A 25820-nucleotide genomic window follows, 5' to 3' on the forward strand; every position below is an offset into this window, starting at 1 on the left:
TAGATATACAACGACTGGTACAGATATACAACGACTGGTACAGATATACAACGACTGGTATAGATATACAACGACTGGTACAGATATACAACGACTGGTATAGATATACAATGACTGGTACAGATATACAACGACTGGTACAGATATACAACGACTGGTATAGATATACAACGACTGGTACAGATATACAACGACTGGTATAGATATACAACGACTGGTACAGATATACAACGACTGGTATAGATATACAACGACTGGTATAAAAGACTCCACATATACAATAGTACTTTCTTCCCCTTTAGTTGCCTGTAGGATTTAATGCTCCAAGGAGGTTATTATCAGTTTTTGACAACATTTATATGCGGGCTACAATATATAGGTTTTGACATTTTTCCCTAAAACACATTAACATTTTTGAAAAGCGTGAAGGTGGCCGGGACGAAGTTGTCAGGGTGCGAGTGGCCGGCCATTGGTGGTTGTGGTCACGTGATCACACGCGCTCCTTGCCACCCTCCGCTACCTTCTGGTCCTCCAAGTATATATTTTGACACAATATACCCGTCAGTGTGTCACATTTTGACACTTAACACTTGATGGGTGCACTTGTATTTGTTCAGATAGTCCGCAAATTATTTTATTCAAACTAATGGGGGATTAAAATAGGTGTTGTGGTTGTGTTGACGGTGAACGGTGAGGAGAGGAGCGGTATCTGGCGTCCCATCCGGGCTGGTGGCGGAGGTTATCAGGAGAGCGGCCCAGACGGTGTGGCCGGCCGCACCCTCCACCACCCCGCACACCCCTACACACTCTCCGTCTACACCCACACTAGTTGGTGTGTCACCTAACCCGCCCCCACCACCCAGTCACCCCTCGCAAGGTAGGTCACTGGCGGAGTTTGGCAGCGCTTTGTAAGGGTGGAGTGATTGTGTTGCGGTTTACATGTGATGGTGGTTGTGTGTGTGTGTGGAGATTTGAATGGTAGTTAGCGTCAGTAGTTGGTGGTGTAGGGAGGCGGCCCCTACACTCCCTGCCTCTCCTGCACCCTCCTCACTCTTACTTATACTACCACACAACTCAAAACTGCTTACTACACTAATATTGTTATGGTAAGACTTGTATCGTGTAACGTTATGACTTAATTTGTGGTGATTGTAAATATTATATCTTGTGTTATTGTGCTTAAGCTGAAGTATTGCTGAGTGATTGTTATTAATATACGCTTGCTATAGCTGACTAATACACTTTAGAACTGAAGTATAGACACTAAACGCTGTGTGTTATATTGCTTATACTCTCATCTGTGTATGTTAATGTGATTTATATATAATGGTGTATTGAAATAGTGAGCAGCGAGCAAGCACTATACATGTTAGAAGTGTCCTCATATATAATTACTGTGCCACTACAACAATTTAATAAAGCCTGAATGTCAAGTCCATAGCGTGTCCAGCATAATATTTGATGATAACTAGCCACAACCAAACTGCTGCCTGCTTTACACATTGATATATCACTAGTTTTCGTAAATTATGAAGACCTTTTAGGCTTATAAAGGTCCCCCCCTAAGCCAACTACATACCCAGGATACATTTCACAACAGTTTACTCAACAAGCCTACCTATTTACTGCTAGGTGAATAGAGGCATGAGGTGAAAGGAAATGTGGCCAAACAACTTTATCTTGCCGTTGGATTCAAACCCGGGTCGGCCGGGAGCCTACTGCACCGTCGTAATATTATTCATAACATAATTCATTGTGTCGGGAGGGGCAGGCAGCCAGTGTGTATATATATACACGTTAGGTTTTTATCGAGGTGCCCCGAGGGTGACATTCCTGACCCTCCCCAGGATACATGCCCACAAGTTGGGTTATGAGTAAGAGTATGAGGTGTGAGAGGCAAGGTGCAGGGGAGGTGTGCTTCAGTACAATAGTGGGCCCAGCTCTTGGGTCAAGCCCTGGCTCTACTCTCTACCCACCTTCCTCTCCACACTATTCTTTCATCTCTACCATCTTCCAGCTCGCACTTTACCTGGACAATCAATTGATTGAGTAGGACACACATCCCCGCTCCTATGCCAGGTAAGTACACTACGGGCTCACCATAGCCCGTGCTACTTGCAACATTTAGTTCCCAGTAGCTGAATCTAAAACAACAAACAGGACAGAGTTCATTCATTGCCAGGGGCTGCCAGGTTCCCCGCAGTCACATGGGAAATGCTTTTCCTTCTTTTTTTGCTCTTTTAAGTTTGCCGCGGGTGATGGGGAGGGGGGGGGGGTAGCCAGTGTGTAGTGTGGGTAGGGGGGGGGGGGGTGACCAGTGTGTAGTGTGGGGAGGGGAGGGTGGTGACCAGTGTGTAGTGTGGGGAGGGGAGGGTGGTGACCAGTGTGTAGTGTGGGGAGGGGAGGGTGGTGACCAGTGTGTAGTGTGGGGAGGGAAGGGTGGTGGTGACCAGTGTGTAGTGTGGGGAGGGGAGGGTGGTAGTGACCAGTGTGTAGTGTGGGGAGGGGGGTGGTGACCAGTGTGTAGTGTGGGGAGGGGGGTGGTAACCAGTGTGTAGTGTGGGGAGGGGGGGTGGTAACCAGTGTGTAGTGTGGGGAGGGGGGTGGTGACCAGTGTGTAGTGTGGGGAGGGGGGTGGTGACCAGTGTGTAGTGTGGGGAGGGGGGGTGGTGACCAGTGTGTAGTGTGGGGAGGGGGGTGGTGACCAGTGTGTAGTGTGGGGAGGGGGGTGGTAACCAGTGTGTAGTGTGGGGAGGGGGGTGGTGACCAGTGTGTAGTGTGGGGAGGGGAGGGTGGTGACCAGTGTGTAGTGTGGGGAGGGGGGTGGTGACCAGTGTGTAGTGTGGGGAGGGGAGGGTGGTGGTGACCAGTGTGTAGTGTGGGGAGGGGGGTGGTGACCAGTGTGTAGTGTGGGGAGGGGGGTGGTGACCAGTGTGTAGTGTGGGGAGGGGGGGTGGTAACCAGTGTGTAGTGTGGGGAGGGGGGTGGTGACCAGTGTGTAGTGTGGGGAGGGGAGGGTGGTGACCAGTGTGTAGTGTGGGGAGGGGGGTGGTGACCAGTGTGTAGTGTGGGGAGGGGAGGGTGGTGACCAGTGTGTAGTGTGGGGAGGGGAGGGTGGTGGTGACCAGTGTGTAGTGTGGGGAGGGGGGTGGTGACCAGTGTGTAGTGTGGGGAGGGGGGTGGTGACCAGTGTGTAGTGTGGGGAGGGGGGTGGTGACCAGTGTGTAGTGTGGGGAGGGGGGTGGTGACCAGTGTGTAGTGTGGGGAGGGGAGGGTGGTGACCAGTGTGTAGTGTGGGGAGGGGAGGGTGGTGACCAGTGTGTAGTGTGGGGAGGGGAGGGTGGTGGTGACCAGTGTGTAGTGTGGGGAGGGGAGGGTGGTGACCAGTGTGTAGTGTGGGGAGGGGGGGTGGTAACCAGTGTGTAGTGTGGGGAGGGGGGGGTGGTAACCAGTGTGTAGTGTGGGGAGGGGGGTGGTGACCAGTGTGTAGTGTGGGGAGGGGAGGGTGGTGACCAGTGTGTAGTGTGGGGAGGGGGGGTGGTAACCAGTGTGTAGTGTGGGGAGGGGGGGGGTGGTAACCAGTGTGTAGTGTGGGGAGGGGGGTGGTGACCAGTGTGTAGTGTGGGGAGGGGGGTGGTAACCAGTGTGTAGTGTGGGGAGGGGGGTGGTAACCAGTGTGTAGTGTGGGGAGGGGGGTGGTAACCAGTGTGTAGTGTGGGGAGGGGGGGGGGGGTTGTAACCAGTGTGTAGTGTGGGGAGGGGGGGGGGGTTGTAACCAGTGTGTAGTGTGGGAAGGGGGGTGGTAACCAGTGTGTAGTGTGGGGAGGGGGGTGGTGACCAGTGTGTAGTGTGGGGAGGGGGGTGGTGACCAGTGTGTAGTGTGGGGAGGGGAGGGTGGTGACCAGTGTGTAGTGTGGGGAGGGGGGGTGGTGACCAGTGTGTAGTGTGGGGAGGGGGGGGTGGAGACCAGTGTGTAGTGTGGGGAGGGGGGGGGGTGGTGACCAGTGTGTAGTGTGGGGAGGGGGGGGTGGTGACCAGTGTGTAGTGTGGGGAGGGGGGTGGTTGTAACGGGGGGTGGGGGGAAACAGCTCTATCTTGTCCATTATTCCACCCCCCCAGTTAACTAACGAGGCCGGGGGAAACAGCTCTCTCTAGTCCGTTATCCCGTCCCCAGTTAGCTAACTATTCTAGAGCACCTCCAGAGTTCCTAAGGCAACCTCTCTGGTTCAACACCTTGTAACCTAGGTATTCGACAACCTAGGTGCTAAGACTACAAGGCGCCGTAACTTGATCAGTTACCCGAAACTCTAGAGAGAACTCTAGAATACATAATCACTGCCACAAACGTATAAGAGAAGACGAAAGGAAAGAAATGAATAGTGAAGTAATTAGTGAGGATTTGGGGTGAGAGGGAGAGAGGTGGGAGGAGCGAGGATGGTCATTAGTTGAAAGTGAGAGTTTAGAGAAGGGCGGAGGGAGAGGTGTAGATAGGTAGAAGTAGAAGAGTAGATAGTAGACGTAGAAGAGTAGATAGTAGAAGACGAAATGCTGCCACCATCCATTCATGATCATTACATACAAGACAAGGAATGGAACTTGCCTGTATCACAAAATTCTCAAAAGATGTTATCATGAGTTCATTATTAGTATGTTCCCTCTGTACCATGTATCAACTCCAAACATGTACTCGTTAATATCATGAAACCAGTAACCACAGAGGCTTTCTCACCTCAACTCAAAATCTCTAGGGAACAAAGTTAAACACAATTTAAATAATAAATTCATAATTATATTTCCCATGAAGTATCATAATTTAGCAATTCAATTAAAATGTTAAAGAGAGTCATCATCCAAGAATTCGAGAACCCTACAACTTGACTGCCCCTGATCATCACACAACATATGTAAACACGACCAAGTCACCTTAATGTTCACTCACCGAGGACTGAGTCTAAGTTGAATAGAGAGGGGGGGGGGGGGGGGGGGTTTGTAGTTGACGGAGACTCCCGCCCTGCCGGCCGACAGCCTCCCTGCTCTGCTCGTCTGCTGTTCTCTTGATTAATGCTTCATGCTGGATAGCTCTCCGAGTTTATATTGGGGAACCTAGTAGCTAACTCCGCCCACAAGTAGATAGCCTCCGGCACTACCAAGCCACTCCTTAAACGTCGGCATGTTTGAAGGCTACCGGACTACAATTATAAGCTTAGCGGAAGCAAGGTGAAATTCTCATGATCTGACCTCAGGTCACTTGGGGTCGTTAACGGTTAGAGGTGTGAGATCTCAGGCAGACAACTGGCGCCTCTCCGATCCTTGTCTGTGACTCATGTACTCTATATATATTTTAAATAAACTAACTCAAACACTTTTACAGTGTTACATGGTGACCAGTGTGTAGTGTGGGGAGGGGGAGGGGTGACCAGTGTGTAGTGTGGGGAGGGGGAGGGGTGACCAGTGTGTAGTGTGGGGAGGGGGAGGGGTGACCAGTGTGTAGTGTGGGGAGGGGGGGGTGACCAGTGTGTAGTGTGGGGAGGGGGGTGGTGACCAGTGTGTAGTATGGGGAGGGGTGTGTGAGAGAGGGAGGGAGGGAAGGATGGATGGGGAGAGACGTAAGAGGTGAGCGAAAGACAGGTGAAAGAGAGACGGTGAGACACATGTTAGAAAGTCACTCTGTCTGTCTCCGAAATGAGTCTCTAGGAGCAAGGTTCAGATGAGCTGATGTAGAGTAACAGCTCTTGCTTGCAGTTTCAAGAGATTCGTCGTTTGACAGCCCTATGAGCCCCTAGTCTTTGTTTAAAAAAAAAAGAGGCGTAAGAGAGGGAGAGAAGTGAGAGGGTCGGGGATGAGACGGCTGTGTACCTGACCGTACGGGTTGTATTCCAGTGACCTCTTTCCCACTTCCGTTTCCGGCATAACCGTGACGTGTCTTGACACCTGTCCCGGGCCATGGCCGGCGGGCGCCTGTCCCGGGCCGTGGCTGGCGGGCGGGAGGGCGCCTGTCCCGGGCCGTGGCTGGCGGGCGGGCGCCTGTCCCGGGCCGTGGCTGGCGGGCGGGAGGGCGCCTGTCCCGGGCCGTGGCTGGCGGGCGGGCGGGCGGGCGCCTGTCCCGGGCCGTGGCCAGCTGCCGACTGCGTACACTGTGTTTGCTGATGATGCAAATATTATGAGAAGAATAAAGACAGATGAAGATAGAAACTACAGAACGACCTGGACAAACTTGGAGGAATGGTCTAGAAAATGGCTACTAAAGTTCAAAAAGTGTAAAGTAATGAAATTAGGCGAAGATAGCAAGAGGCCGAACATAAGGTACCATCTTGGAGGTGAAAACCTGCAAGAGTCAAATAGAAAGATCTTGGGATTAATATCACATCGAACCTGTCCCCAGAAGTTCACATAAGGATATTAGCGGGATATCCTAGATTAGCCAACATAAGAACTGTCTTTTGAAACTTGTGTAAGGAATCGTTCAGAACCTTGTATACCACTTATGTCAGACCAATCCTGGAATATGCAGCTCCAGCCTGGAGTTCATACCTAGTTAAACCAGAGTAGTCCCAGAACTGAGAGGTATGAGCTACGAGGAAAGGCTACAGGAGGTAAACCTCACGTCCCTGAAAGATACAAAAGAAAGGGGAGGCATGATCACCACCTACAAAATTCTCTGGAATTAACAGGATGAACAAAAAGCAAACTATTTAGCACGGGTGGTACGCAAACAAGGGGACACAAGTGGGAAAACTTAGTTCCCAAATGAGCCACAGAAACATTAGATAGAATTTTCTCAGTGTCAGATTAGTTAACAAGTGGAATGCATTAGGCAGTGATGTGGTGGAGGCTGACTCCATACACAGTTTCAAGTGTTGATATGATAGAGCCCAATAGGCTCAGGAACCTGTACACCTGTTGAGAGGCGGGACCAAAGAGCCAGAGCTCAACCCCCGCAAGCACAACTAGGCGAGTACTGTGCATGACTGCAGGGAATTATGCTCACTCCACGTGGTCACATGGAACCACGTGCAATACGTTGCACATAGTTCCATACACAGCGGTGCACATGACTGCAGGGCATTACATACACACCGCTACATATGGACACGTACATAAGTACACATTGAGGTATTCAGAGCGGGGTGCACACACGTGGCGGTATATGTTGCTGCATGTATACAGAGGCGGTAGTGTACACACACACACACACACGCACACACACACACACACGCACACGCACACGCACACAGCTGGCGCACCACTACGTGAATGGTGTACGCGCTCATACATGGACGAGAATGTCAACTTGCTGATACTCACATAACTATACTGACAAGAGTTATAAACGTGTGCGTATATACATGTACCTGTATGTACGTGGACGGAGAAAGGGATGCCATGCATACTTATGAAGACATTCAGGAATACATACACGGGTGTGTATTCTGCAGCCACTCATACGTACACATTTTGTGTGCAATTATGTATACTGTGTATACATAATTATATAGTTTCCTTCTTTATCTTTATCAGGGACAATCTCAAGTCTCAAGGTCAGTACGTACCTTTCCCACAACAGTTGCCTAACTCCCAGGTACCAATTTACTGTTAAGTGAACAGAGTCATCAGGTGAAAATATACGTTTTCAAATGTCTCTGCTGTTCGGGAATTGAACTCTGGACCTTCGGGTTATGAACGGATTACAAGGGCGCCAGAGTTGCCCCACCCGGACTGAAGCGTCCAGCAGGGGCCTGCCGCCACGCCGGTGTTGGGGGCGCTGCACACCCCCACTCCCGGCCCAACCGTTCTCGCACTTGCTTATAGTCAATATTGGCTTATTTAATAAGTGCATATGTGACATACTAATTGATTGTAAATATTATAATTTACCTTGAAAAGCTTCATAGAAAACACCGACCTCTCCTAACCTTCTTAGTATGTTAAGATAAGCATCTTATTGCTTCTTAATTACAATTATTACTTAACCTATACCGTTGATAGGTTAAGTAATAATTGTAAATAAGAAGCAATAACATGCTATCTTAACATACTAAGAAGGTTAGGTGAAGTCGGTGTTTTTTATGAAGCTTTTCAAGGTAAACTATAATATTTACAATCAATTAGTATGTCACATATGCACTTATTAAATAAGCCAATATTGGCTGAAAGCAAGTGCGAGAACGGGTTGCCCGGCCAGTGAGTGTCCGTGTGGGGCTGGCACTCACTGAGTGTCTGGGGGGGGGGGGGCTAGCACTCACTGAGTGTCCGTGTGGGGCTGGCTGAGTGGACAGCGCTCTAGACTCGTGGACCTAGGGACCAGGGTTCGATCCCGGAAGCCGGCGGAAAAACAAATAGGCAGAGTTTCCTTCATCTCGATGCCCCTGTTACCTAGCAGTAAACAGGTACCTGGGAGTTAGAAGCTGCTACGTCTGTAACGTCTAGGTGACAGATGCAACTGGGAGACTGGTGAACCCAGAGAGTGGGAATGCATCTTCTGCCAAACAGTCACAGAAAAGCCACTACCTCATTATCTCCTGGAATGTGAAGTAACCAACGACCTTAGAAGAGCTTTAAGGGTCCCTGAATCTTGCAGTAACCACCATGAAGCCATCAACACTGCCACTCTTTTGATATCCTTTCACGACCAAAGATCACTTTCACTCCAAAAATCTACCACTTAATTGATGCCCGTGCAGTGCACAATTACAAACCCATTAAGATTTCAACTTAGATTCAACAGAGCAGAAGAAGTTGTTAAACACATGGGAAAATCTTACTGAAACGACCATACGAGTCATAAATACTCACACTCCGCCCAAGTAAAACAGAAACAAGCAACACTTAGTGGGCCAGCCAGAGGCTTAGGGCCCGCGCAGGAATATCCCTGAAAAAAAAAGATGCCCGTGTCACCTCTAGGGTGGCTTAATCTTCGTCAATCGATCAATCAACCAGGGAATTAATCAAGAAGACAACAATGCTCACAGGGGAAAATAACAATACTCCATGTAATGGATTAAATGAAGTTGTCCAAACTATTTCAGTACTCAAATTTAAATGTAAATATATAAAAAACGTGTATAATCATTGCATTAATCAGTTTGTTGGAAAGTCGAGGCTTGATGTGATGACCGGTGGTCTCAGCACATGTTGGTAAGTGCACTGTGTTCTTAGATGGTCAAAGATTTTCCAGACACTGTTCATCACTAAGTTAGAGAAACACAGAGTTAACAGGAAGTGTATCAAGTTGGTCGAGATTACTTAGCGGAGAGGAAGCACAGAGTGATAACGAGAAGCAAAGCGTCGGTGATAACGAGAGGTAAAGTGTCAGTGATAACGAGAGGTAAAGTGTCAGTGATAACGAGAGGTAAAGCGTCCGAGTGACAAGTGGTGATCTGCAGGGGTCTTCTACTACTACTACTACTAGTAGTACTACTACTAATACTACTAGTAGTAGTACTAGTACTACTAGTAGTAGTAGTACTACTACTACTACTACTACTTGAGTAGTACTAGTAGTAGTACTACTATTACTATTCTCTCTACGTACATGACTTGCACAAAGAAACAGTGATGACTATGGGAACAAGAAGTGGAAGGCAAGAATAACAATATAACCTCTAAGGGAGGAGACTCAGAGATCTAGAAGTAGCAGGACTTCAAGTCTGTTACGATGTCTCTCTCCACATTGTCGCAGCCGTCGTCCACACCAACACTTAATCTAACATTATCATATTTAAGAAAATCCTTTTGCAATCTGCGCAAGAAGATATTCAGGACAATGTACAGTCATTATTAGCCAGGACTTAACGCATATGTAAAGAATATCCAAGTTGGATAGACGACTTCCTCTCAATGTTTGTAAAGTAACGAAACTGGGTGCTGATAACAGGGGGCCGGGCACAAGCAACCAAATGTGAAGATCAGTACTTCTAGAAGTATATGTACATGTACATAGACAACCAACTGGGTTAATGTTTCACTAAACCTGTCTTTCCATGTCCACATCAAATGGGCATCATTACCTGCGTGTGTAGTTAATGAGGACTGACTTTATCAATTTGAATAAGTAATCACTCGTGACCTTGTGACTCGTGACCTCGCATATGTCATACCAGTGCTGGAATATGCGGCCCCAGTGCAGTTTAATAATCTCGTCAAATACAAAAAGAAGCTGGAAAAGTCCCAAAGCAGAAAGACACGAATTACAGTGAAGAATTAAAGGAATTAAGCCTCATGTCACTGGAAGATAGAAGAGTCAGGGTAGACGGTTACTACAGAATTTTGTTTTCAGCAACAAATTAGTGAGTATGAGAGCAATAAGATGTGATCTGGTGGACGCAGACACCATCTGCACCTTCAACTGTAGGTACTGAGAGCTCGGTACGCTTGGGGGACCCGCTTGTACACCAGGAGCCAGATTCACGAAGCAGTTACGCAAGTATTTACGAACGTCTACATCTTTCCTCAATCTTTGACGGCTTTGGTAACATTTATTAAACAGTTTACAAGCACGAAAACTTCCCAATCAACTGTTATTGTTATAAACAGCCTCCTGGTGCTTCGGAGCTCATTAACTGTTTAATAATTGTAAACAAAGCAGCCAAAGATTGATAAAAGATGTATAGATTCATAAGTGCTAGCGTAACTGCTTCGTGAATCTAGCCCCGGTTGACTGAACCCTGACAGCCGGATCCAAGAGAATTAAGACTCGGCTCTTTCAGGAACATTTAGGAAAGTGCGCATATACAAGATGACGACAGCAAGTTGAGAGGTACGCCATACCTTACCTTGTGGTTACCTTGTGAGGGTTCTTAGAATCAACGTCCCGCGGCTCGGTATCTGACTAGGCCTTCTGGTTGGTGGTCTGGTCAATCAGACTGTTGGATACAGCTGCTCGCAGCCTGAAATATGAATCACAGCCAGGTTGATCAGGTATCCTTTCCAGGAGTTTGTATAGTTCTGTTTTGAACACTTGAGAGGTCGGCCAGGTATGTCCCTTAAGTGTAGCGGGAGAGTCACCGTAGTGTTGAACAGCTCCCTCACCCCCACCATGAGGGAGGGTTGTGAGGGCCACCTTCCACCACCACCACCATGAGGGAGGGTTGTGAGGGCCACCTTCCCCCCCACCCACCAACAGTGGTGGGGCGGCAACCCGCCACCACCACCAATGGTGTCAGTGTGGGTACACTACATCCTACAAGTTTCGACTCCAAAATAATTCAGACATGAGACTTACTCGATGTCTTTGTTTAGTGGTAGCAAGTCCGGCGGTGTCTTTGTTTAGTGGTAGCAAGTCCGGCGGTGTCTTTGTTTAGTGGTAGCAAGTCCGGCGAGGAGTGACGTGGTCCGGGAGAGGTCGTGTACAGTTTCCCTGGCCAGAAGGGGAGGTGTGGCCTTGAGCAGTGTGTCATGAGGGAAGGACGAGGTAAGGAAGTGGTTGGACTTACCTATCAGTACTTGTACCTCTCCTTGTCTACGAACAAGTGAGGTCTTGTACTTTATGCTCGGCCTACCTGCGTCCTTGTACCTCCTGTTGTTGTTAACTACTTTGACCGAAGTCTCTGTGGAATGTGGCCTTATAGTTGTGGATGGAGGTGGCTTCCTCAACAACTGTTATGAGTGCACTCCACTTGTTGACCTGTACACGGTTATCTTCTTGAGGTTATCTTGAGATGATTTCGGGGCTTTTTAGTGTCCCCGCGGCCAGGTCCTCGACCAGGCCTCCACCCCCAGGAAGCAACCCGTGACAGCTGACTAACACCCAGGTACCTATTTTACTGGTTGGTAACAGGGGGGCATAGGGTGAAAGAAACTCTGCCCATTGTTTCTTGCCGGCGCCCGGGATCGAACCAGGGACCACAGGATCACAAGTCCAGGGTGCTGTCCGCTCGGCCTCCGGTCTGGGTACCAGTATTTCCTTACATTTCTTCGACTCTAATGAGCCGGTAAGGGAGCCGGTCGGCCGAGCGGACAGCACACTGGACTTGTGATCCTGTGGTCCTGGGTTCGATCCCAGGCGCCGGCGAGAAACAATGGACAGAGTTTGTCACCCTAGGCCCCTGTTACCTAGCAATAAAATAGGTACCTGGGTGTTAGTAAGCTGTCACGGGCTGCTTCCTGGGGGATGAGGCCTGGTCGAGGACCGGGCCGCGGGGACACTAAAGCCCCGAAATAGTCTCAAGATAACCTCCATCCTCCAGTGTTGTAAGGTCTGTTTCCCTTCATCTAACCTCATAGGTCAGCCCTCCTAGCTCTGACACCAATGTTATTGCAAACCTTTGAGCTTTTTCAATTAGTTTTATGCTTCTCAGGGTCATCTGAGGTTGATGTTGCTTATACCAATATTGTTCTAACAAGGTCTGTGTAGAGTGCCTCCATAAAGCGCCGTTTAGCATTCTAAATGACGTTGTAATGTTTATCAGCATTTCATACGCTGCCGATGTTATCATGTTTATGTATGTTAAGACAGTGTTAGAATGACATCACTGCTAAATCCTTTTCTCTCCCAATGGCCGTCCTTCTGAATAGTTGCCTTCCCCCTGATACCTATTGGTCTCCTCTCTCCTCCCATTACCTTACACTTGTTGGAATTGAGTTGTAGTAGGAATGGTAGTGATGGTAGTGGTGGTAGTGTTAGTTGGAACGGTGTAAAAGTAACAGCTCAACATAAATTAGTGAAGAGTTGATGAGTGTAGTGTAGCTGGCAACCGAGGGGGGGGGGGGAGGGGGACCCAGGCTTACCGCACCTAATTTCCCCCTAAGAGTGTGTGGTGGGGAAGGTCGCGTGTGCACGTGCGGGTGATTCAAGTCCAGTCGGTGTGAATCGACGCACGTGCGTGAATGTCGATAAATAAGCGCACGTGTCCGCGCACACACCTGGTCCTTTGTGTAAGTGTGCGGAGATGACGGCTGGATGGGTGCTCTTGCCGGAAATAGTGTAGACGGTAAGGGTGAGAATACCAGGAACACTGGTGGGGCTGGTGACGTGGTCCAACACTGGTGGGGCTGGTGACGTGGTCCAACACTGGTGGGGCTGGTGACGTGGTCCAACACTGGTGGGGCTGGTGACGTGGTCCAACACTGGTGGGGCTGGTGACGTGGTCCAACACTGGTGGGGCTGGTGACGTGGTCCAACACTGGTGGGGCTGGTGACGTGGTCCAACACTGGTGGGGCTGGTGACGTGGTCCAACACTGGTGGGGCTGGTGACGTGTACTTGTAGATGAGTAACGAAGGTGTGTGGCGGCCATAGTGCCCCCCCCCCTCCCAGGCTGTTAGCTCAGCGGCAGTTACCACGTGTCCTACCACCACCACGTGTCCTACAACCACCACGTGTCCTACCACCACGTGTCCTACCACCACCACGTGTCATCCTACACTCGCATGAATCACACTAACACATGCCATTCAACAGTTCATCATTTCGAGTATGATTATCTGCATAACGCTAAGGTTACTTGTTCACCCGCACTGGTATATGACACACGGGTGTCTTCTCCGTGTCCGCCAGTCACAGCCCCGCTCCTGTACGTGCCTGGTGAGCCCGCCACGGGCTCACCATAGCCCGTGCTACTTGCAACTTTTGGTTCCCCCAGTTGCTGAATCTAAACCAACAACATTCACTGTGTCGCGCGCACATTCATTTCTTGTAGCTATATTGGTGTACGTCAGGTGTGTGGTGTACAACCACACACATGACGGTGTGGGGTCAGGTGTGGTGTACAGCAGTACTCAGGTGTGGTGTACAGCAGTACACAGGTGTGTGTGTTCTGGGAGAGTGTGACGACCTAGCCACTGCCACGGTTTTTCAGTGTCAGAGTGGTTGACAAATGGAATGCATTAGGCAGTGATGTGGTGGAGGCTGACTCCATACACAGTTTCAAGTGTAGATATGATAGAGCCCAGTAGGCTCAGGAATCTGTACACCTGTTGATTGACAGTTGAGAGGCGGGACCAAAGAGCCAGAGCTCAACCCCCGCAAGCACAACTAGGTGAGTACACACGCACGCACGCGCACACGCGCGCGCACACGCACACACACACACACACACACACACACACACACACACACACACACACACACACACACACACACACACACACACACACACACACACACACACACACACACACACACACACACACACACACACACACACACACACACACACACACACACACACACACACACACACACCCACCCACACCCACACACCCCCACCCACACACCCCCACCCACCACTACTGTTCCGGAACAGTGAAAGGCCTTGTGCCTCAACACCAGAATACGAGGCAGACATAAAGAGCAACATTGTGGAGAGTGGAGTGACCTTCACCCCCATACACGTGTATGTGATGACGTGTACCTGTGGCGCCCTGCTCCCTCGTGATCCTCGGGGCGGACACCCGCTCACGCCCGCCTACACCCACCCTCACCACACACCACCACACCACACATCACCACACCACACATCACACGCAGAAACGGCGACGTTTCCGTCCGTCCTCGACCAATATCATGTCATCTTTTGATGTGTGGTTTGGTCATCTTGTCTTTTTTTGGAGTAAAGAGGAAGGAGAGGCATAGGTGAAGGGAAGTATAGAAGTGGGAAATACAGTGAGAGGTATGAAAGCAGGCGGGCTGTTCGCCTTGCTGACACCATGTGTGGGTGTTGGCAGCTAAGCTAAGCTGGCTCTCTCTTGTCAGGGAGCTGCGAGTGTGTGAGAGGTTCTTCACATGTGTTTCACCATATATGGATGTCCATAGATCAATACTGTGTAGCATTCATATATACACACTCCGATGCTTCCACACATGTTGCTCTGTTTAAGGCTCTTTATTTTATTATTATTATTTATTGAGTTATTCATACATATAGATATACATATGCATTTACACAACTATACACATATACATATACATACACACATACTCAATTTTTCCAATTATTGGGGAAGGATTTTCTTCATCAGGGAATTATGTACTGTAGGGCGGGGTTTTCGTCTAATAAACCACTAGCTGTGGGAGCGGGGCGTCTCATCTTGGGCCACCAGCTGTGGGAGCGGGGCGTCTCATCTTGGGCCACCAGCTGTGGGAGCGGGGCGTCTCATCTTGGGCCACCAGCTGTGGGAGCCGGGCGTCTCATCTTGGGCCACCAGCTGTGGGAGTGGGGCGTCTCATCTTGGGCCACCAGCTGTGGGAGCGGGGTGTCTCATCTTGGGCCACCAGCTGTGGGAGCGAGGCGTCTCATCTTGGAGCAATCTTTCAAACATTGGGTCCTCTAACATTTCGATGGTGTTCCATACCCTGATGGCTTGGTGCTGCAGTCTGTTGTTTAGTGGCTGTATGTTCAGGAGCTCGTGGAGCTCCTGAATTGTCTGATTATATGGTGGACGGTGTTTTGCTGCTCTCTTTAACGCCTTATTTTGTACTGCTTGCAGTTTCTGCATGCTAGTTTTCTTTATGGTGTGTAGTGGTACTGGGGGATACTCTAGATGCGGCCGAACTAGTGCCTTATATAGGTGGATCTGAATGTTTGTACCGAGGCTTCGGAATCTCCTCAGTTTTCCTAAGGCTGCTTTGGCTTTGTGTAGTCGGTCCCTTACATGAATTTGTATCCCTGTTCTATTTATCATGAGTCCCAGTATTCGGCCTACCTCCGCATATTGGATCGGATTGATGGGGTCCAGGTTTCTTTTCGCAATTTGTATTATCTGAAACTTTTATTGGTGCTAATTTTCCATTGCTTCTCAAAGTTGTTTGAGTTCAATTGCCGCCTTGGTCTTGTCGGCTAGTAGCGGCTTTGATGGTCCCGGTTGGCAAATTATTTGGGTGACATCGTCAGCGTATGTGATGTATTCTCCATGTTGGGGTTGGGGTAGGTCAGCTGTATATATGTTGAATAGAGTGGGGGGGGGGGAGAGGCAGCTTCCTTGTGGTACTCCACTTTTCAGTTCTATTACGTCATCCAAGTAGCTGCCGATATTAAGCCTAGCAGTTCTTTTGTCTATAAAGCTGCAGAGAGTAGCAGTAAATCTAAATCCACCGTCCCCCACCCCCCACCGCCCCCCCCCCCACCGCCCCCCCCACCACCACCGCCCCCCCCCCCCCACCGCCCCCCCCACCACCACCGCCCCCCCCCCACTACCCCCACCACCACCACCGTCCCCCCCCACCACCACCGTCCCCCCCCCACTACCCCCACCACCACCACCGTCCTCACACATAGTACCAACACACAGCTTACTAATATTATTTTAGGCTAAATATACAATTTCTATTACATCTTAGATGTTCTTTGTCATCTGCTTCTCTCCTTTCATCCAGTTCCCCCCCCCCCGCTCTACGCTACTCTTTTTCCACTCCGTCTTAGCTTTTGGTGTCACGTCTTTCATAATTATTATATTCGTGGTTAACCTGTCTGCTCTCATCTACCCCACCTTTCTCTGCTCTCATCTACCCCACCTTTCTCTGCTCTCATCTACCCCACCTTTCTCTGCTCTCATCTACCCCACCTTTCTCTGCTCTCATCAACCCCACCTTTCTCTGCTCTCATCTACCCCACCTTTCTCTAACTCATGCCTTTCTCTGATGAAGATTAAGCCACCCAAGAGGTGGCATAGGCATGAATAGCCCGTAATCCTTCCTCAGTGTTCTTCATACTTTTATCTCTCTCTCTCACTTCCCATATCTTTCTCTACCACACCCAGACCATCCCCCCTCCCCCCGCCGAGCAAATCATTCATCACCACCTGACAACCTGTCGACGCAATCTTTGTGCCACTTGGGAGGCGGCGGGTGGACCAGCTGGGAGGCGGCGGGTGGACCAGCTGGTGCACGCCCACATGATCACCTGCTTCACGAGAGGCGGGGGAGCTTGGCACGAGGCTGGGGAGAGCGTGGTACCCAGCGGGGTGGTGCAGGAGAGGGGGCGTGGTACCCAGCGGGGTGGGGCAGGAGAGGGGGCGTGGTACCCAGCGGGGTGGTGGAGGAGAGGGGGCGTGGTACCCAGCGGGGTGGGGCAGGATAGGGGGCGTGGTACCCATGGTGGGCGGGGCACCACGAGTGATACCAGCAAGTGGGTGTCACAATAAAGATAAGGTATGAGGGCGGTGTGGGTACCAGGGGCGGCGTGTTAGGAAGCCCGAGCCTGACAGCCGTTATCTGCGGCTGTACTGATAGTATGGTACTACGTGAAGGCTGATGAACACCATGAGACTTTTTGTTTAGCCTTAAGTACCTGATAACATTACACTAACATGCTGGCAATATGAATATCTTACCTTGTAAATGTGTGGTGTGTGTGTGCATTACCTTGAGTGTGCCCGTGTAATGAACACCTCACAACACGTGTGCAGGACTTGTATAGAGTGGCACTAGAGGCCTGTAAGAGCAGTCAGTTACTAATGGGTCTGGCCAGCGTATTCTTCGTCTCGTTAACGCTAGCAAATGGCAGGCATTATACCCAAGACATTTGGCCTGCTCTGCTGATGGTCACCAGGAAGCACCAGCTGCCCAAGCACGCCCGCCTCATGACTATTTTAGAGTTTACAATATAGCACAACAAACGTGTCTTGAAGATTAGAGATAGTGGGTATGAGAGGGCTGCCCGGTAACACTTGGTCCATTGGTGAAGCAGACTGGAACATGAAGAGATAGTGTAACGTTCATGGGTGGTGTGGCGCTAATCATATAATGTATTGCTGTGCTCATTGAGCACAATAAGGTGTGACAGTGGTAGACAGATGCTTACTATTGTCCACACTACTACGCAGCAACATGTTACCAAGACAGAGGGTGAGTAAGGCTTCGTCCACATTCCCTCTCTAAACAGTAGTGGAACGGTTCAATTTGTCTAACTTTAGCACGGGTTGGCAATGATTGTTAAGTCTATCCTGGGGTGAGAGAGTAGATAGCATTAGTCAATCTATTCTTGGGTGGTGCGGCTGGTGCTGGCAGTGGATAGTGTGATCATATCCTGGCAGTGTTTATGCCCTGACACATTACTTGACTGTTTACTGACCAACGGTTACAACAGCTAGTGTATAGCAGTTTACAAGGTTATGTTGAGCAGCGGGCACGTGAATTGGCTATAAATTGCATGGATTTATTTATAGATATTGCATGTAGGTATTGCAGTATTGCGCACCTTGCCAATTCACTCTTGGCTCACGAAATGTCACCTCACCGACCTGCCAGTGAACAAGCGAGACCCTCCTAATGGCAGCTACTTCTTTGAGAGATTAGTCATTAATCCCGGCAGTGCCGCGGCCAGCGAGTGCCAGCACTCAGTGAATGAGAGATGAGAGTGCGGCTCACACAGCTACCGTCACACCGCTGTACCTAAACACTCACCCTCCAGCATTTTACACTAGAGGGTGGCTGCGTCCAGGTGGCCCTTAATTTTAATTTTGCCCCGACGGGCGAGTTTATTGGAGAGCGCCACTCATCCTGTGAGTGGTCACACCGCCATAGCAGCGTGTACAACACTCCCCAATAGGAAGAAAACCCGCTGGGTTGTTCATCCTGTCACTTGTACCCAGACACAGCTGGGACTTGCTTAACTGTCTCAAGTGAACAGCTCCTCAAACAAGAAGATTAACATCTATCAACCCTTAAAAGCTTACGTTATCTTGCGGGTGCAAAATGGGGAAAACTTTTAAGAACAGCATCAATATTTGACAAATAGTGTTTTCCTAACTCAAACAATGTGGGGTTCATTATTCTACACATATTCCTAATGTCTCTTAAGGGGCCTTAACAACAAAACATGCAATAAATGAAAACTGGTACAATTTTAATCAAACTTTTTAACCTAGTCGTATATGAAGTTGGCTTCAGCTGGTCCAAGTCTCAGCATCGTAGCATAAATAGGGAGAAAAAATACTGAATTATGTCAAAATTTATCCAAAATGGTCAAAAATTAACATCAAACACAAGTGTCAACAGAAATTGTCTATGATTCTAAGCTATCACAATAGCATATAATAAAATATTTTAATAATTCGTTTTATCCCCCAAAAATTTAGTAAAAAAAAAATATTTTTTTTTTGTTTTTCTCTAATTTTCTCATTTTTTTATCAGGCGATTTGCATGAAACTTGTACACGCTACTGAACGTATGGCTATCTATAAGGGTGCCAATTTTGGAGGAATTTGGTTGATGTCAACCTCGCCACGGGGGGCAGAATCTTTGTCTTCATATACTGTCAAGTAACGTGTACGGCGTCTACTTTTTCATTTTTAATTCATTTTGCATAAGACTTACACCTTATCTGTAGAGTTTGTCTCTACAATCCTCCAAAGACACTTTATTCCGATGTTCATTTATTTATTTTGAAAATATTTATAAACATGAAATGTTTGCATCAATTTTTGGGGGAACTTTGACTATTTGTATTAGTAAAACTAAACATATTTTGGGAAATCCGTTTAAAGGAATTCTTTATTGTATGCTGATGTGAGAGATGAGTGACATAGAAATTATATCATTTGAAAATTGTGGTTGTAGACAATTTTTGAATGTGTAAAATTCGTTGATTTTTCTTTTTCTATTAGGCTGCGATATTGGAACTTGGAACAGTTGCAGCCCTTTTCATATACAACTAGTCAGAAAAGATTGGTTGACATTGAACAACTGTTGATATTCGGTGTTAAGTCCCCTTGAGTGTTCACACACACTCAGGTAGTGGTCAAGGCGGTGTCCGTCACTCACCACAGATTCTGCAACTCCGCTGCTCAACTGTTTCCATTCCGAATCTCCATGGATAGTTGCATCCAAGACGGATTCTTATTACTTCGTCCATAATGACTGAGATTGCCAGCGGCAACCATGTTGTACCATTGTACAGATCCACTGGTTTGTGCTTCTATTTTCTTTTCCTCAGTTACCTTGTCACGGTGATGTTGCCTGATAATACCTGTAATTTGTAGTAGAGCCTTGGGTATGAAGTATTCAATATGGTCTCCTTCAACAGCCAGCACATCTGCTCGTTCATTCCCACATATTCCACTCTCGCCCTCCCTCTCGGTCTTCCCCTCTCTTATCTCTCTCCCTCCCCCGGTCTCCCTACCAGGGAGCCGGTCGGCCGAGCGGACAGCACGGTGGACTTGTGATCCTGTGGTCCCGGGTTCGATCCCGGGCGCCGGCGAGAAACAATGGGCAGAGTTTCTTTCACCCTATGCCCCTGTTACCTAGCAATAAAATAGGTACCTGGGTGTTAGTCAGCTGTCACGGGCTGCTTCCTGGGGGTGGAGGCCTGGTCGAGGACCGGGCCGCGGGGACACTAAAGCCCCGAAATCATCTCAAGATAACCAAGAAAACCCCTCCTCTTTTTCCCATCTCCCCCTCTCAATACTGAACTCCGAATAAGTCGGAGTACCGCCTTATTCAGTACTACCAATATTTCATATTTGACAATTAAAATCGCATATGGTGTTTTCAGACGCCAATATTTCTTAGTGTGGCACTGGAGCCGACCTTGACTGGCCTATGATGATCTCCTACCCCACACGTGTCATGTGAGAGAGTTGGGCGAGAGGAAGCTCCCGCATCTGGGTGTGGGGACAGGGAGGGTGCGTGGGGACAGGTTGTCTCACACAGAGGGTAGGAGGGTCGGGTACAATGCAAGGACAACAGTAGTAATTCAGGAGATATTTTGGAGTTACTTAAATATATTGTTTAAATATATTATTGTTGTAATTATTGGCTGTTGGTCAGGTTGATGCAGCTGTAATAACCTGGCGTCAGTCCTGAGAAGCGACGTGTCACTCTGGTTACCAGTATTGTAATCATTGATCAGGAGTATACATGTATGGCGACTGCATGCGATGATGTATACTAGTGTGGCTGTTGGGTTTACATGTGGTAAACCTGGTGAAAAAAAACTCACAGCTGCCCATATTATGATCCTGCTGCTCTCCAGTACACCTGCACCAAATATGAGGCTATCACACCCTCATATCACAGCAACTCCTGCTAACATGCAACAGTTGCTCAACTCCTGGGTGAGCAACTTATTTACTGCCAGGTGAACAGAGGTATCTGGAAAAAATAATCATGCCCAAACGTCTTGTTTCGCTGTGTAAATCTTTGGTAGATATCTTTGATCTTCTATAGATACCGTTACTTTTGTCAGTGTCCAGAGATTGGAAGGTGACAACGAATTGTCTTGACTTTTAACCCGCTGATGTGAATCTTAACCACTTGTCGACAGTAACCATCTTGCCTGCCCCTCTGGGGTCATCGGCCACCTCGCCTGCCCCTCTGGGGTCATCGGCCACCTCGCCTGCCCCTCTGGGGTCATCGGCCACCTCGCCTGCCCCTCTGGGGTCATCGGCCCACCTCGCCTGTCCCTCTGGGGTCATCGGCCACCTCGCCTGCCCCTCTGGGGTCATCGGCCACCTCGCCTGCCCCTCTGGGGTCATCACCCACCTCCCCTGCCCCTCGGGTCAACATGAGGAGAGGGAGCGAGAAGGGAGGCTTACCACAGCGGATATCACTATCACCGGATACACCATCTTCGAGGTGTTGTTCGGTGTCCACAACACTACTTGCTCTTTATTGCTTGGTTCCTGCATTTGTTGCTCCGTCCCGCGGTCGGATTAATCCTCTCAGTTCAAATGGTGGGAAGTAATGCATAATGTATGTTAAAGTATAAGAAGAGGGCATACATGAGTATCTTATGTTCCAATGTTAAGTATGATGTTATTTCAGAATGTAGTGATCTCCCTAAGAGACAGTTCACACCACCATGGGAGGATTGTAATGTAGATGTTGTAATTATTCCCTTGCAAAAGAAAACGTGTATGAGATAGGAGAGCTGAGGGCAACATATGATTGTATAATTAGAAAATTGCCTACAGAAAACACACTACATGTATTTTGTGATGGGTCAGTAGCTAGGGATGGGAAGGCAGGATGTGGAGTCTTGATCAGGGAGTACACTGACATCGGCACTGTAGATACTGTTATTGGACGCCGCTTAACTGACAATGTCTCTTTAACGCAGGCTGAACTCTAAGGTGTATTAGCAGGATTACAGGAAGTAGTCAAATGTGGTAAAAATGCCTGCTTCTTTATTGACAGTAGAGGAGCGTTAGTCTTTAAATAGCAGACGATTAGTTTACCAGAATATTGTGATGGAGTGTAGAGAGAATGTTAAGAAATTAGAAAAAATGGGTATGAAGTAAGATTCATGTATTCACTTAGTGATTGCGGGGGTTGAGCTCTGCTCTTTCGGCACGCCTCTCAACTGTCAATCAACTGTAACTATTAATTTTTACACACACACACACACACACACACACACACACACACACACACACACACACACACACACACACACACACACAAATTCCTTGGGTATTTAAGGGAAAACCTGGAGCTAAACTCAGCCTAACAGAAGATAGCCTCTGGCTCTCTTCCTACCACACCTAAACAGCGACTTGTTTGATAGAAAGAACACAGCCACTCGCCTGCAATTATCAGCTTATCAGAGAACGAGGTCACCTGATGCGACCTGACCTCTGCAACCTGTCAATTAACACTTGAAAGGTGTGACTTTAAAAATGCTGAAGGTCGACGGCCTGGCACCGCCAATATCCTGTGTACTGACTATACTTGTATAAAATATTAAATAAAATCATTTATGGTGTTACACTGCTAGAAGATGGTGAGGTGAAGACTGGTAATATAACCAGTCGACAGCGAGTCATCATCTTACGGGCTCACCATAGCCCGTGCTGCTTGTTATTTTTTTTTTAATTCTGATTAGCTGAATCTAAAACTACGACAAACGACGAATCATCATGAGTCTTAACACCAAGAGTAATTACCTAAGTGTAGTTACAGGATGAGAGCTACGCTCGTGGTGTCCCGTCTTCCCAGCACTCTTTCAGATAACGCTTCAGTGGTTCAGTACAGACGCGTGAGAGATGCCTCACATCTTCAACATTCACCAACAACACGTAACACTCGACGTGTCCAGTTCCTAACCTCACAAAAGACTTCAGCCTTGATTGGTCTTCTAAAATAATCTTTCCTGCCTCTACTCTACACAGACGCCGTCTTGTTGAATCTGCTCAGATACACAACCTACCCAACATGAACCCGAGTCCTGGCTTTGTTGCTGCTGACTCTTCCCTTTTCACAGTATATACTTAAATGCTCAAACCTTTCTAACAAACATGACCTAACATAAGCCTACCCATCCCTTTTCTCCTCTTATTCTTACGCTCCCATTCTTATATCCATTATTACCCCACTTCTTACACCCCTTTATTACACCCATCTAATCTGTACCTTTCGCCTTGCTCTTGTCTTCCTCTAGGAGTTTCCTCCTCTTTACCTGTCTCTTGCCTTACTTAATGTCCGTGCCTCCTTCGCTCCCATCACAATGAACTTGCTAATGGTCCAAGACGGACCCAAACGTCGTCGTCTCCTCAGCTTCTGGTGTGGTGTTTGGTCTTCATGTCTTCGGCCCCGTTATTGTGACTAATCGTCTGCATTGGTTTTGTGTTCTAATTGAGTGAATAAATTCGTTTGTTAAGCACATGGAGTTTCAAGAAATCCTTTCTCCCTCATATTGCAAACTTTTGCCGTGTCGGTCCCACAAACGGCTCCTCTGTCTATATACTAGCCCTGTCAAAAAAAAAAAAAAAAAAAATTAATGAACAGATTACTGTGATCTCCCCACTCCACCGGATAGAGATCAGACACGACCTATATCTGGCAAGATCTCAGGATCTTGTACCGTTACTTTAGGCATTTTATGTTTCTTAAGAACCCCTGTGAGCGGTTGTCCTAGCCGAGTTGCACACAGTGGAGGTCCAACATTAAGGTAATCTTGGACACGGTGACCATTCTTAATCCTAATGTTTTTTAATTTAATTTCATACTCCACCCAGAGCTCAAAGCCAAACTCTCACCCGCACGTGAATTTGTCAAAGTTCTGTAAACTGACGAAAATGTTTTCAGTTTCGTCTCCCATCCTTCACTGTACAACTGAGGTCTCCAAGTTTGAAAGTCGAAGTTTGAAGTTCATTATGGACTTCTGCCAGGCCGTTGACCTAGTCATTTACTTACATTCTCTGGAATGACCCCACAATCCCCGTGGCGCAGTGGTAAAGGACTTGCCCGGCGCTCCGCGAGCGCTCTGGTCTGGGTTCGAATCCTGGCCGGGGAGGATTGACTTGGCACCAATCCTTAATTATTTACCCCAGCTGTGAACTGGTACCTGGTTGTTAAATGATTTGGCGGGTCGTATTTCGGGGAAAACTAGGATTAAGGACCTGCCCGAAATGCTATGCGTGCTAGTTGTTTTACAAGAATGTAAAACTATTGTATAGTCTATATAAATAATAATGGAAATGTTCGTTTGTTCAAAATCGCTAATCTCCGAAAGTTCTACACCGATTGCTTTTGACATTTTCACACAACGTTCCATTCACATCCGAGCAGGTTTTTATATACATACTATATAGATGTCACGTTTGTGATGGAAAAAACATGCCTTTTAAAACAAAAAAAAAACTGTTTTTCAAGGGTTTTTCATGTGAGGGAAATCTACCGATTTCTTTGAAATTTTGACACGTTGCACTGGAATAGGCGCGTGTTTTTATACACCTACATGCCTCGCATGCATGTAGGTGTATAACATGTCTCACCTGTAACATGTATTTTTATACATGCCTCACATGTGACACGAAAAAACACTTTTTTTTTTTTTAAACAGCACCATCTGTTGGACATAAGAGCAACACACGCTGTGATCTCCGAAAGTTCTTAAACTATTGCTTTTAAATTTTGACACAACGTTCAATTCGAATATGCAGGTGTTTTTATATACCTACTATATAGATGCAACACCTGTGACGGGTAAAAACATGTTTTTTTTAAACAGTCATCTATTGCACATAATAGCTATATTAAATATATTACAATTCCATTTCAATATTTCAGATTGCATTGATAAATTGAATTTTCATAGATTTCGATTTATTTTCATTTTGATTTAATTATTTTGTGTGACATTGCGTTGGAATTGAGCTGTGTTGTTAACCATACCGTTCATTTCGTGAGTATAAATTATTTTTATTTTTTTTTCATTGTTTTCCTTTTTTTTTAACTGTTCTACTTATTTTTCAGTGTTGGCAACATCAGATCATTTGATATCATTTTTCTGATGGCAACATCAGATCATTTGGGAATGCATCGGACAAGGGACTGGGGAATGGTTGGGATAACGAGGGGACAGGAGTGGGGAATAGTGGGGAGGACAAGGGGACGAGGAGATGGGGGATGGTGGGGAGAACGAGGGGACGGGGGAGTGGGGAATGTTGGGGACGAAGAGATGGGGGAGTGGAGAATGGTTGGGGAGGACAAGGGAACAGGGAAGTGGGTGATTGTGGGGAGGACGAGAGGACGGGGGAGTGTGGCATGGTGAGGAGGACGAGGGGACGGGGGAGGGGGGGAATGGTTCGGAGGACTAGGGGATGGGGAAGGGAGGAAAATGGTGGGGAGGACAGGGGGAAGGATGCTGTAGCTCAGCAACGCGCATGTATTGCTGAGGCACCGTAACGCGTGGCCGGGTACAGCTAGTAATAATAATAATAATAAATTTGCAAAAAGATACAATGAGCTGACGAGATTACACCTGTGACGGGTATTTTTGGTATATTGATTTATATAAGATAATACCAATCATAAGATTGGTATTTTTACATTGATGTAAAGCCATTAACGCGCATAGCGATTCGGGCAGGTCCTTAATCTAACAGATAATTTTAAGTAGGTAAATTGTAGCGAAATTAATAAAATGATAAGATACATTGCAA

The 25820-nt window shown here is 47.7% G+C and overlaps 1 protein-coding gene across 6 annotated transcripts in view; it reads left to right on the forward strand.

Moving 5' to 3' along the window:
- Positions 1-723: 723 nt before the first annotated feature.
- The window catches only part of LOC123764937 (cilia- and flagella-associated protein 251), a 54351-nt gene continuing 29254 nt past the window's right edge, over positions 724-25820 (forward strand). For 3 of the 6 annotated variants that reach the window (XR_006773648.2, XR_011229934.1, XM_045753158.2), the window contains exon 1: positions 17715-17781. Coding sequence is in view for 1 of the 6 variants with exons in the window: in XM_045753158.2 (XP_045609114.1) it covers positions 17730-17781 (52 nt within the window). In the remaining 5 variants the exon portion in view is untranslated. Of the gene's footprint in view, positions 878-960; positions 1107-17714; positions 17782-25820 lie in introns of those variants that run through there. The other 3 variants (XR_011229933.1, XM_045753159.2, XM_069333251.1) reach the window with 3 other exon arrangements.

This window comes from Procambarus clarkii, chromosome 29, assembly GCF_040958095.1.
Source record: "Procambarus clarkii isolate CNS0578487 chromosome 29, FALCON_Pclarkii_2.0, whole genome shotgun sequence".
Taxonomy (NCBI): domain Eukaryota; kingdom Metazoa; phylum Arthropoda; class Malacostraca; order Decapoda; family Cambaridae; genus Procambarus; species Procambarus clarkii.